This window comes from Dunckerocampus dactyliophorus, chromosome 2 (assembly GCF_027744805.1).
Source record: "Dunckerocampus dactyliophorus isolate RoL2022-P2 chromosome 2, RoL_Ddac_1.1, whole genome shotgun sequence".
NCBI classification, from domain to species: domain Eukaryota; kingdom Metazoa; phylum Chordata; class Actinopteri; order Syngnathiformes; family Syngnathidae; genus Dunckerocampus; species Dunckerocampus dactyliophorus.
This window is the reverse complement of record NC_072820.1, coordinates 3,775,775-3,788,034: the sequence shown is the minus strand read 5'-3', so window position 1 is coordinate 3,788,034 and position 12,260 is coordinate 3,775,775. Positions and strand designations below refer to the sequence as shown.

The following is a 12,260-nucleotide window of genomic DNA, read 5'->3' as shown; positions in this document are numbered from 1 at the left end:
ACACCCCTCATTTACACGATCTGAAGAGAAACAAGAGTGCACTGATGCATACGACGACGCCGTGGTCACCCCATTCCGAAAGCTACAAGTGTGAGTGAAGGTGCAAAGTACTACGATTTAGTACACACTGACACAAAAAAGCTTATTCACTCAAATTCGATGGCCGAGAAGTGCAAAACACGTTACCAAAAGGCAAAGAAAATTACAATTGCACCAGCCGGAAAGGAAATGTACCAAATGCCAGCGTTATCGAATGTGATTAACATTATTTATTATTCATTAGTTCAGTTTAATGATGAACGCAACAGCCCCAGTGTGGGAATATTTCAGTTTTAAACAGAATGAAGAAGCTGAGCGCATGGAAAACCCATTCCACACAACATCCAGGCATGTAATAAGTTCAAGTTTTTTAAGAATTAAGTTTAAATCGTACTTTATTTACGAAGCAGCATACAGTGCAGGCATTGAGTGAATTGACGTATGAAACGGCGCCCTCTGCTGGATCTATAGTGCAATGCTGTTTTTTACTCGACATCAAAGCACTGTTCATTTAAGTCACCATGAATTACTTAAATAGCAGATAAAAAAAATTAGGCCCTTAAATGTACTATCACTTGCATAACTTACATGCTAAGCAGAAAAAAGGAAATGTTCAGCAAGCCTCATCATACACTAAGGACTTTCTTGACTTTTAACAATAAAGAAAGCCCCGCTTTCACAGGGCATCAAAAAATTGCTTAAAACTCTTGTTGTTCCTCCCCACGGAAATCTTTAGTAAAAGGCGAAAGATTTATACGATCTGAAGAGAAACAAGAGTGTACTGAAGCATTCGGTGGTGCCGTGGTCACCCCATTCCGAAAGCTACAAGTGTGAGTGACGGTGCAAAGTACAAAACACATTGACACTAAATTCACTCAAATACGGTGGCCGAGAAGTGTAAAACACGTTAACAGAAAGTAAACCAAATTACAATTACACCATCTGGAAAGGGAATGTACCAAATCCCAGAGTTTTACAAGTGATAATATTGCATTCGTTAAGTTTAATGAGGAACGCAACGGCCCCAGTGTGGGAATATTTCAGTTTTAAACAGAACTGGATTAAAAAAACTACCGATTGTGGTGCCTTTATCACCGTCAATGAACCTGCACACATACATCCATAGGAGTGCACTCTGAACTCTGTGTCCGTCACTTTTTACACGTCCGTGTCAAACACAAACAACAATAACAATTCCTATTGTTACAATGTGGCATAAATTGTATGCCATATAATTGTGATGTTGCCGTGAAACATTAAGAACAACAACGTGGTTGATCTCAAACGTCTTTTACTGTCAACAACTTGCAACTCAGCCAGCAACATACATACATACAGGCAACTTCTGGCTCACACAGGTGCACTCTACTTGAGTACCACCTAGTGGTTCAAATGTGAATTACATCTCTCATGACAATGACAAAAATGGTCTCAAAAATGTCGAGAACATCGATTAGCGATGATAATTTGCAGCACAATTATCGAACAGCAAAATTTGTTATCATGACAGGATTAATAACAAATTTTAAAGCGAAAAAGGCCAAGCTTTCATATACTGCACACTTGGGTGTTTTATACTTCCTGATAAAGCCAACAAAAAGTCCATCCATCCATTTTCTATACCGCTTCATCCTCATTAGGGTCGCGGGGCCAACAAAAAGTGTCACGTCATCATCGAGGCTCGCTTCATTCAGGGGAGGAGCTGAAAATGATGACGTCTGAAGCCTCGCTGCCCGGCTGTACCACGTGACTGCTTTGGGCAGTGTTTCAGATTTTGGTGCAAGGTTTGAAGGCAATACAAACCCCTCAGGCTCCGTTCAAAATGTGACTTTTTGATGAGTTGCAATCATTTCAGCGTTTGGATAGAGGTTATAGAGTTTGGATAGCATTTATCGACTTTGGAGATAGTTTGAAGATTGAGGAGAGACTAGGTAAGATTGGAGCCAGTGAGGAGAAGAGTTCCCCTGCGTGGGAACATTTTGATTTGATAACTCCTAATAAGGTAAGCTAAATGTAACATTATTCCTGACACGTGAGGTTTGTTTATGGAGAACAGTATTTTGTATCTGACATTTTTTTCAAAGGTGAAGTGTTTGTGTTCCAAGGAGTTGGGGTACAATAACAACACCTCATCCATGCTGAGGCACTACCGCGCCTTGCAATGAGAAGAACTGGAGCTTCACCCAGCCAAGGTAGGTCATTACAGTCTATCACAATTTTTCCATATTGACTGTTTATTGTGTAAATGAAGATGCTTAACAAACACTTCATTTATTCTCTTTTAACCAGCCACCAGAAAACAAGAGCTGGTTGAAGCCCTTGTCTTCCCTTCAGTATTGTGGATTATGTTGGATTCAGGACATTTGTGTCCAAATTGGATCCAAGCTATCACTAGTAAGGTGACATGTATGGTCACTGATGGTGCTCTGTTGGAACTGGACTTAAGTCAACCAGCAATATTATCACTCATACATCGTAATAGTGTTAAGTGTGTTGCCCTGTAGGAATGTCTGTTTTAGGAATGCAGCGGTGACTCAGCAACAGAGAAAGTGGCGACTCATGGCACCACCGTGGCTGTTGACTCTAAGGATGCAGTCGCATACTAACCGATGTCCTTCGAGGCTGTGCTGAAATGTGCTTCATGCCACACATGTACTGTATTACTGATAACTGCCACAGAGACGCACACACATAGAAAAAGACAAGTACAGGTGTGCAGCTGCGTTGCTCACCCCATCCCTTAGAGTTGCACAACCTTGTAGATAGAGAATACCCAAATAAAAAGCGAGCTCAGAGAACGTATTCAGAGCGGTTTGGGAAGGCAACTCTGGTGCGTCCCTTCGTTCTCCTCGTGAGTAAACAGATACGCTTGTTGTCTTGTCTCTTCTGTAATTTTGCTGTGTTTTACAAGTGTCACAGGAGTTTGAACCTGACATGCTCCCAATATGGTTGCCTGTGTGAGAGAGAGCTGAAGGTTCGGCACCATATTTGCATCGCCCACACACTGAACCTGCTTGTCTGCCTGCTTCAAAGGCTGGAGAAGTTGTGTCAAAAAAAGAAATGGTTTACAACCAACCAAAACATGTTATTTCTTAATAAAAATGAATAAAATCTCCCCTGTCCCGTACATCATTGTTGTAGTTCCACAAGCACTTTCACTGTCCTCTGCCTGCATAAGCCTAAGCCTTTTTTCTAAATTATTACACAACCTGCCATGTCATATGATAGTACCATTTGGGGAAAATGTACACAAAGAATACATTCAAAAAATATTTTATTATGCACATATGTGTTCAATTTATGTGGAGACATTATTTGGTCATACATTTTTTGTTACTCGTGGACACAAAAAATGTGCACATGAATCTTAGATGAATGTACTCTTTCCTCAAGCCAGTGGTCTCCGGTGGTCTGATGTTCCATGAGGTTTCATATCACCAACCCTACGTAGTACTCTCCTTCGAACGTAAATGCCGCAGGAAATCAGGAATGTCATCACTCAACACAACAGTCTCAGCTATGGTGCACAATCAAAAACATCACATACCAAAAACAAACCAAAAACATCACGCAGCAGATAAACAAAAACATACAAGACACTACCGCTATTTGTGCAGAACAATAACTAACAACTATGTAGCTCAAACATGTAACTTTATGAGCATTTGCACCAAAACAGTACCGCAAAGCACGCTGGGGAACAGGAAGTGCTCCCAGCGAAGCTACAATACGCTAGCATGCATGCATGCATGCTAAAACATACACTAGCACAAAGAAAGAGAATTTTCATTTTAAATATCCTTCTAAATATGATTAGAATTCAACTAAAAGTCTCATTTTTTTCCTCTTCGTTTGTTTTATGCAATTTAAATGAATGTTTTGTGCCGTCATACCTTTTGAGTTATTAAAAAATGTATTTTGCAGTGATTACATAAACAGGTGATGATGTAATCGGCATCCGACATGCTCAGAATGAAACCAAAATAGTCTCAGTGTTTTCGTCTTTGTTCGTGCTGTATTGTGCAAATAAAATAAGTGTTTTTTATTTGTGGCTTACTGTACGTCCGGAAATGATCCTGTTGTTGCTGGTACCGGTGAGTAACGTCTTTGTCGTCCACTGTTTTAAGTGTTTAAAGTCGTCCTATTTTAGTGTCGCTGGCACAGGAAGAACGTAAGGTAAAATATTTACCGTGTTAAATAAAAATACTGGTTTTGGGTTAATGGGCTACTTATACACAATTGGAGAAATTGATCCCCCACACCACCGGAAGTGACGCAACCTACCTCTACATGACGTGAGTTACAGTAGATAGATGAATCTATGAATGTGCAAGTTAATACGTCACAAGAGATGGGCGTATTACGACCCACTGAGACGACAACCTCTTTTCTTATATTGTGTTATTATTCTAGGGTTTTGTTTTGCTAATTCTGTTAACTTGTTTCAGACAAGACAGAAAGCTCCGCTTTCGCAGAGCATCAAAAAATTGATCAAAACTCTTGTTGTTCCTCCCCACGGAAATCTTTAGTAAAAGGCGAAAGATTTATTCGATCTGAAGAGAAACAAGAGTGTACTGATCGCTAACCTGACGCCGTGGTCACCCCATTCCGAAAGCTACACGTTTCAGTGACGGTGCACAGTACAAAACATTGACACAAACACTTATTCAGTCCAATTATTGCCATACAGCATTACGATGTTAAGACAGACACCAAAACCCATTCCATACAACCATACAGGCATGTAATAAGTTATATTTTATACGACGCACGGAATTCTGGGAGGATAGCAGAATTTCCGGGTATACTACAAACACACTAGCTGGTTAGCTCTTACGAACGAAAACACATCTGTCTGTGAATATGACAGTTCGATTAATGTAAAAAAATACAGTATAAAAAATAATTTAAAGAAACAGTTAGTTACCAGTTTCGCTACCGCTTTAGTGATAGTGGAGGACTACCGGAAGTACCTATCGTAGTTCGTGCTTGAACCCGGAGCTTCAAAATAAAACAATGATCACGTTCATCATGTTGTAAACATTTTAAAATGTTATGCTCTCGCACAAATTTGTGAGAATATAAAAATAAAAAAATATAAAAAACGTGACACGTATTAATTTTACAACTAAAGGAGTGTGATTGAAACTTGATGCTCTTAGACTTTTATTTTGTATAGCTATTGGTCTATTTACGTACACTTGCGTGTATTGGCTAATGAATTGAATAGCTCGGAATATCATCTATCCACATAACATACTGTGTGCATGCTGTTTATTTGAACTACTGTTCCTGTGAATGACGACATTGAATGACTTGCATGACTTAATTTAGCCATGAAAACGCGTGTGCAAAGTGCCGTTTGGAAGCAATTTGTGTTGGTTTTTTTTAAATAGAATATTTAAAGAATACGTTAAGGCCTCGACAGAACATTACAAAGATGTTGTAATTTCCCATTCATTACGATGTGAAATTATAGTTATGCACACAAAAGGCATGTCAAGATATTAAAATTATGTTTTTTTTACTACTTGTGAAAAGTGACAATGTTATTGTTCACCTTTTGTTTTGCAAATATTTAACCATAACATTTGCTTTTACTTTAAAAGTTGGGAAGTTGTTGACCATCTCTGCATCATTTGAAATAAATAATGAAATAATCGCCATTGTTCGCGTCCAGCTGAAAAGCCACACATGAACCACTCTTAACAGTGCTTCTCAGTATTCACCTTTATTACAACAACACAGTAGTATTACAAATTAGACTCATAACTAATAAAATAAGAAAGCCGGGACTGAAAAGGTACCAGAGACAAAAACAAATCATGACCGATGTCAATGTTGATTGCTACAGCATGTGTGTTTTGTTTGGTACATGACTGGTGATGGCGCCATGGTGTCTACGAAGCCCCTCTGCCCATTCCTCCTCTTGATCGACCAATTGTTCCTGAAAAGACGAATACAAGGATTTAGATAATGGACGGGATATTACAGGTGGTCCACGTGCTATGAAGTTTTTACGGAGCGCTCCCATAAATGATGAATAATGTGAAAAAAGAAAGAACTAGCTTTGCTATACTGAGTAAGGATGTCACTTTTGCTCTTTTTGTTAACTTTTTTCCCTCTAGTCTGTCACTCAAGCATAAGGCCTCCTTCTGATGGCAATGGAAAGTAAAAGTAAAAAGCACAGTGAAATTAAACAGTGTAAAATGCACAGAACGCGATCAAACGGCGATCAACAATGGTGGCACACCTACTCCAAGCCGCCCAAATGCCGCAACCATTGTCAGGGATAAAAATGCCATCTTTCAACATGTGAAAGGATCTTCTACTTTAAAATGGACAGTGATAACAAGGCAGCGTAGTGGTCTTATTATTTTGCAACGCCCCCTGTGCTCTTACCCCTGCGACTGATTAACAAGCGGCCTTCCCCTCTCCCCCCTCTGGCGCCTCTGCTGGGTGGGGTGCTGATCACAGCTTGACTCGTCACTGTGTGCCTCTGGGTGATGCTGCTGATGTCTAAAAACACAGCGGATGAGAGCTGAGGCGAGACTGCAAACATTGTCCTAATGATGACGATTTGTCAGTTCGTCATTATGATCTGCCATCATCTTGTGATTACAAACAACATATGCAGTATACAGTACATGGCATTGTATTGTTTATAAATACACCAACTAGTTCAAAAAGAAACTACAAATACACATCTGCCAGTTTATAATCCTGTATATGAACCATAAAACACCGTTGGGATAAAAGAATGGAAATTGACATGGAGAAGGAATTACCAGGATCCTGACTGGTGGATGGAAGCGATGCTTCTTCACTCTGCTGTCCCGCTGACTCCACATCTGCATGTCTGTCCAAAGACGCCTCAGCGGGAGGACTGCAGGAGACAAACATCAAGCATCCTCACACTGTTGCATTTTGCAGCAAACATTTCCTCTTCACCAAAAGTAGCCCACCCGTCTCCTTCCGGCTCCATGAAGACCTCATCCCCGTCGTCTCCGGGTGCAGACATCCCCGTAGAGGCGGTTACCATGGGAACAGACTGGGACGCCATGTTGTCCCCACTGTCTGACGGCAGAGACTCTGTAAAGACTGTCACTAAAGGAAAATAACAAGTCAAGTGGTGCATTGAAAAGACGAATGACTTTCTCCTATGCGTCTGTGTGTCTCACCTGGTGCAGCCACCTGCAAAGGTGTGGTGGGGACACTTCTTCCTCCTCCGTCCTCATCATGAGCAGCCAGAAACAATGGAGACTCATACATGCCCAGACCTAAACACACCTTCTTTTATTTGCTATGTTTAAGCCATCCAAATCAAGTCACAGCCATTCATGATTGTTTTAGTCACACAAGAGGGGTGTGAAGACAAGTGCAGCCCGCGGGCCAATTTTGGTCCGCAGCTTGTTTTTTTTAATAGGCCCTAATCGGTGACATTTGCATCTCCAGCAAATAAAATGCAAATGCACAAGAAAATTCACTTAACATTTTTTTAAAATCTAAACAGTTTATTAAAATTAGACTTTATCATGAAATATAATTATTCATAATTAACATATAATAATTAGGGATGTCCCGATCCGCATTTTTTGGCTTCCGATCGATCCGATTTTTTTATAGTCTTGCCAATCCGATCCTTTTATAATAAGCTTTTGTTCCAAACATGAATTTGTGGAATTGAATATGGTTATGAAAATAGCTCCTTCAAAGCATTACAAATAATGCAAACAAAGTATTGCTGTATTACATTTTTTTTTTACACAGCTGGACCAACAATATTGTTTGGCTTTTGTAACAAACCTCTGAGAGTCAGCTCCCCAACAATAAAAGATAAAATTAGAAAAAATGGGCGAGGAAAATACTTTTAGGGTAGGAGTAATCATTTGGCATGTTTATAGATCAATTTGTGGCGTGATTTAGAATATATTACTTTTTTTTTTGTTTTTAAAACAAACTCTCTTCAGTGCAATAGTAATTTATTGACGGTCCCTAGTATAAACAACCAGCAGTTAGAGCAGCTTTCCATGCGAGCAGTGGCGGAGGCAGGCAGACATTTTTCATTAGGATGGCCAAGGTAAGACCATTACTCACATAGGGATGGCCAGTGGGGCGGCCGGAGAGTGACCAAGGGCTCCGGAGAGTACTGCATGCAAGCTCCCTACACAATGACATAGCAGTCTGGGCACCGTGAGGGGGAACTACCGCTGTAGCTATCGAATATCCAACGTGAACTAACTTCACCACGGTACACCGCAGACATGTCTACATGATGGTGTTGCATTTCCTTCTTCTTGCGGGTGGCGGGAGTCGAGTGGCAACCAGCTTTGAGGCGCATTACATTAATTCTCTCTTAAAGTTATTTGGTGTGTGTTGTACCTCCTTGAGAGGCTAACTGTCCCAGGTCTGAGTGGGAAGCTGACGCCTGAGGGAGCAGATCTTCTGGTGGCCCAAACCTAAACCTGGTGGAGAGACCTGCTACCTGGGGAGAACTGACGTGCCAGACAAGATAAAGAAAGGAAAATGTTTTTGAAATACCGATCGGGGCACCAATTTAGCACCATAATAGCATAATATGTCAATGATACCCATCTCTACTCAACAGTCTGACAAAGATTATTGCACGTGAGTTGTCCTTACTGTATCGCTTCAGCAAAGCCGTCAGTACGATGAGGGACAACCAGGGTGGGAGTACTGGGAACCATCCTATCATCATCATCAAAGAAATGTTGCTGCAAAACAACATCAATGATTACCTGTAGACCAACAGCACAACCAAGCATACACTATGTCCAATTACTAGTTTTCTATCACAAAAAACATCACCACACATAATAGACAACCTTTCACAAGCAAAATGACTTACCATACTACCCACACCAGGTGTCAGTTGTGGTCCACGGCCCACCGACGGCCGTCTGAGCTGAGAGGACTGCCTCTGGATACACACAGAGCAGGGGTTGAACATTTTTCAGTTTCCCCGTGCAAACACGCCACACGGTAGCCTTTGAATTCTCATCGTTTGGAATACAGTGATCCCTCGTTCATCGTGGTTAATTGGTTCCAGACCCAACCACAATACGCCGAGTGGGAGCCATTCTTTATAAATGGAATACTTTTGTAAGTAGCGCCTAGAAAACCTGTTTTCAACCTTCTAAGTATGTTATTTTTTAAAACATTATTGGAGTCCTCTAGACATGAAATAACACCCCTATAGTCACCTGTACACTCCTGTTACCCAAAGTAGTAGACATAACAAGAGAAAATAAGACTTTCCTGATGTGTGGACAGGAAGTGACGATGGGGATTCAGAGATGAGTTTTAGCTAGCCGTGTTATTATGATGATGATGATGACTATTATTATAAGGGCTGTCAAAAATAGCACATTGACGGCGGCAACTCATTTATTTAGTGAAGTATATTAAAAGTGTTAGCGTCATTAACGCATGTGTATCATGTCAAGCCCCATGTCTCTGTTATGACGGAGCTCCAACAGCGTCCCCACACAGTCACACATCGTCCGACGCTCTTTTCTAACCTGAACAGCATATACGTATCTGCAACTCACTAACACGTCCCCAGTCAGCCCGTCCTGGGAACCACACTTCCTCAGTCACTTGACCACAGCGAGTTCCATTCACTGACACTCGGGAAATCACAACAACGTCTTTATTGTGCGTATGTGTGGTCCAAATAAACAGAAAGACAAAGAAAAACCGTAAGTGTATATTCGTACCTCTCACGCTGTAACTCTTAATGCAGTAGAAGTATAATTTGCTGCATTTAAGTATGCTCAGAAATCCCAGAAAATACACTCAAAACATGGGAATTTAACTTAAGTTACGCGGTGTCTGAACACAACCCTTCATGGCTCATAATAACACGGTTAGCGTGATTCAAATGTTCTATTACAATTAAAGAAACTATATTTTCAGGTGTGCGCTATCTTTTAACTTGGCTTAAATTGAATACATTTTATGGCGTTTAATAAAATGTACGTAATACATACACATATACATCGTTGTGTTGTGTCATTATCTTTCTGTTCATAAAAAAAGCAAAAATTGGCATATTTCACACATCGTGGCAAATGGTGATTAGTCATGATTCAATCATCTGAAAATTAACAGCCCTGATGATTATGTTATTATTGTGCCTGTTGTGGGATAAATGACGATAAAATAACACAAGCAGCCTGGGATGAAGTCTGGTGCATGTTACTAGTGACATCTAGTGGCCAGTGTAGACTTCAGTACAGTTCATCATCGTCTTTATTGCCTTTAACTATTTGTATATTACTTCATTTCCAGTATTTTTATGTTTAGGCCAAGCATAACATTTGCTTAATTATGCATTTTTTGGGACTAATAATAGGCTGTAGTCAACCAGGAAACAGTGATCATTTATTTGAATCATTTTGGAGAATAACACAATAAAATAGCAGGAGAATGTCCGTCCAAATGTTCAGATTTTATGTTGACAGCGGTCTCATCTGTCTACACGGAAACGACAAGCCGGCGTTTTCAGATTTTCCCACTCTGGAAGTGTTTTCATAAAACAGTGTTTCAGGGCACCCACAACGTCGTTTCCGTGTGGACAAAAGGCTGAAACCATCACATTCTTTTCAGTTTCGACTTGAAAACGTGTCCGTGTGGATGAAAGGCTGAAACTAAGGGTGCTCTGATTGATGGGCCACCGATCAGTGTCAGCCAATTTCAGCAGAAAAGCACGGTACCGGCATATGCCGATACTTGCTTTAAAACGCCGATCAACTCCGCCCCCATTGCAGCATTCAGCCAAGCGACCATCTCCCGCCCGCTATCCCTTCACAAAGCCAAAACAAGCATGTCTGCCGTGTGGGACTTAGCAGTCGTTGTGAGAGTGATCAAAGTTGATATAAGTGATATAAGTTTTGCACCTTGCAAAACATGCCACAAAAAATGTAAACGCTTAAGTTTGGTGTGGCATTTGGGCGGTGGCACTTGGCAGAGTGTGATGAGTTTGAGGTTCGCCATGTGATCATCGGTTGGGCGGTGACTAATGTAGCCAAAACGTGGCAGTCGGAGGTCTAAGGCGGATAGCCCAAAAAGTGGTTGGATTCATCGGACTGGAGGAAACCGGGTTTGCATGGGGGTCCTGCTGGAGCGCCATCAAGCTGCTCTCGTGTCCAAACACTCAAACACTTAAAGAAGGCGCCTGATCCTCTAAGATTTACCAGTGATTTTGAAAAAGTAAGTCAAATATGTTTTTATCTAAATTTTATGGTTGCCCTTTCATAACATATAGCCCAGGGGTCACCAAGGTGGCATGGTGCCCGCGGGAACCAGGTAGCACCCCCACGACCACATGAGGCGCCTGCAAGCCTGCTTTTCATTCAGGTTTTCAGTTAATACTGTGAGAACACTTGAATGAAATGCATTCTGAGATACAAAATGTGAGATGTGGGCACCAACATTTTGCTAATGTACAAGCACATTCGCTTTGTTTGGGTTGAAATGAGCCATTTTCATTTTGTACAAGTAGCTTTCACGAGTTTCAGCCAGGAATGCTCTGATCAGGTTTTTATGCCACCGATCGTCCGTGAGTGAAATCAGCCGATACCGATCACATGGATTAAGTGTCCATTTTTAAATGTACTATTGCATTTATCAGGGGTCATCAACGTTTTTTCTATTTCAACCTGAAAACGTTTGTGTGGATAGCCCCTAGGGCATGCATTTACCTGCATGTGAGGGGGTCCTAGCTCAGAAGCCGGGGGTTGGATGTACAGGCGTGGGGGGAGCGGGTGGGAGGGCCTTCTGGGTTGCGGTAGACGGAGTGTGAGTAAAGAGGTGGAGGGCGCTGATGGGGAGGAGGTGGGGGGAAGGTGTGCAGGCCCTCTTTGGGGTTCTGACTCAGCGTTGGTGAGGTTGGCTTCACCTGGAAGGGGGTAAAAGGAGATGCGTGGTTAGGGTGAGTGAAACCAAGGACAAAAAGCCAATGGATGATGCTCACAGCTGTGGGACGCTTCATTCTCCTCAGCAATGGCGGGAACCAACGGCTCCTCTCCCTCCTCTTCAGCCTCCCCATCTTCCTCGTTGCTCTCGTCTCCATCCTTCGCAGCAAGGTTACCGGCATAATCCTCTTCATCGTCATCCTCTTCCACCTTGTACTATAGAAGAACAGCAGCGCTTTAAGAACAGACAGTGGATCAAACCCGGAGATACAGGTACAGCAA

At 41.6% G+C, this 12,260-nt stretch overlaps 1 protein-coding gene and 2 non-coding genes across 3 annotated transcripts in view; all 3 read right to left on the bottom strand.

Annotated features, from left to right (window-relative positions):
* Positions 1-705: 705 nt before the first annotated feature.
* On the bottom strand, positions 706-819 carry LOC129177946 (U5 spliceosomal RNA). The gene has a single exon (XR_008569716.1). It is a non-coding gene; the product is annotated as a U5 spliceosomal RNA (small nuclear RNA).
* Positions 820-4,498: 3,679 nt separating this feature from the next.
* Positions 4,499-4,612, bottom strand: LOC129177948 (U5 spliceosomal RNA). The gene has a single exon (XR_008569718.1). It is a non-coding gene; the product is annotated as a U5 spliceosomal RNA (small nuclear RNA).
* A 1,139-nt stretch (positions 4,613-5,751) lies between these two features.
* The window catches only part of LOC129177125 (nucleoprotein TPR-like), a 32,481-nt gene continuing 25,972 nt past the window's right edge, over positions 5,752-12,260 (bottom strand). Inside the window, exons 46-55 of the mRNA XM_054767910.1 lie at positions 12,038-12,194; positions 11,766-11,962; positions 8,909-8,980; positions 8,683-8,774; positions 8,422-8,534; positions 7,221-7,319; positions 7,005-7,146; positions 6,828-6,925; positions 6,442-6,558; positions 5,752-5,986 (exon numbers count right to left, since the gene is read on the bottom strand). Coding sequence (XP_054623885.1) covers positions 5,940-5,986; positions 6,442-6,558; positions 6,828-6,925; positions 7,005-7,146; positions 7,221-7,319; positions 8,422-8,534; positions 8,683-8,774; positions 8,909-8,980; positions 11,766-11,962; positions 12,038-12,194 — 1,134 coding nt within the window. The 3' untranslated portion in view covers positions 5,752-5,939. The remainder of the gene's footprint in view (positions 5,987-6,441; positions 6,559-6,827; positions 6,926-7,004; positions 7,147-7,220; positions 7,320-8,421; positions 8,535-8,682; positions 8,775-8,908; positions 8,981-11,765; positions 11,963-12,037; positions 12,195-12,260) is intronic.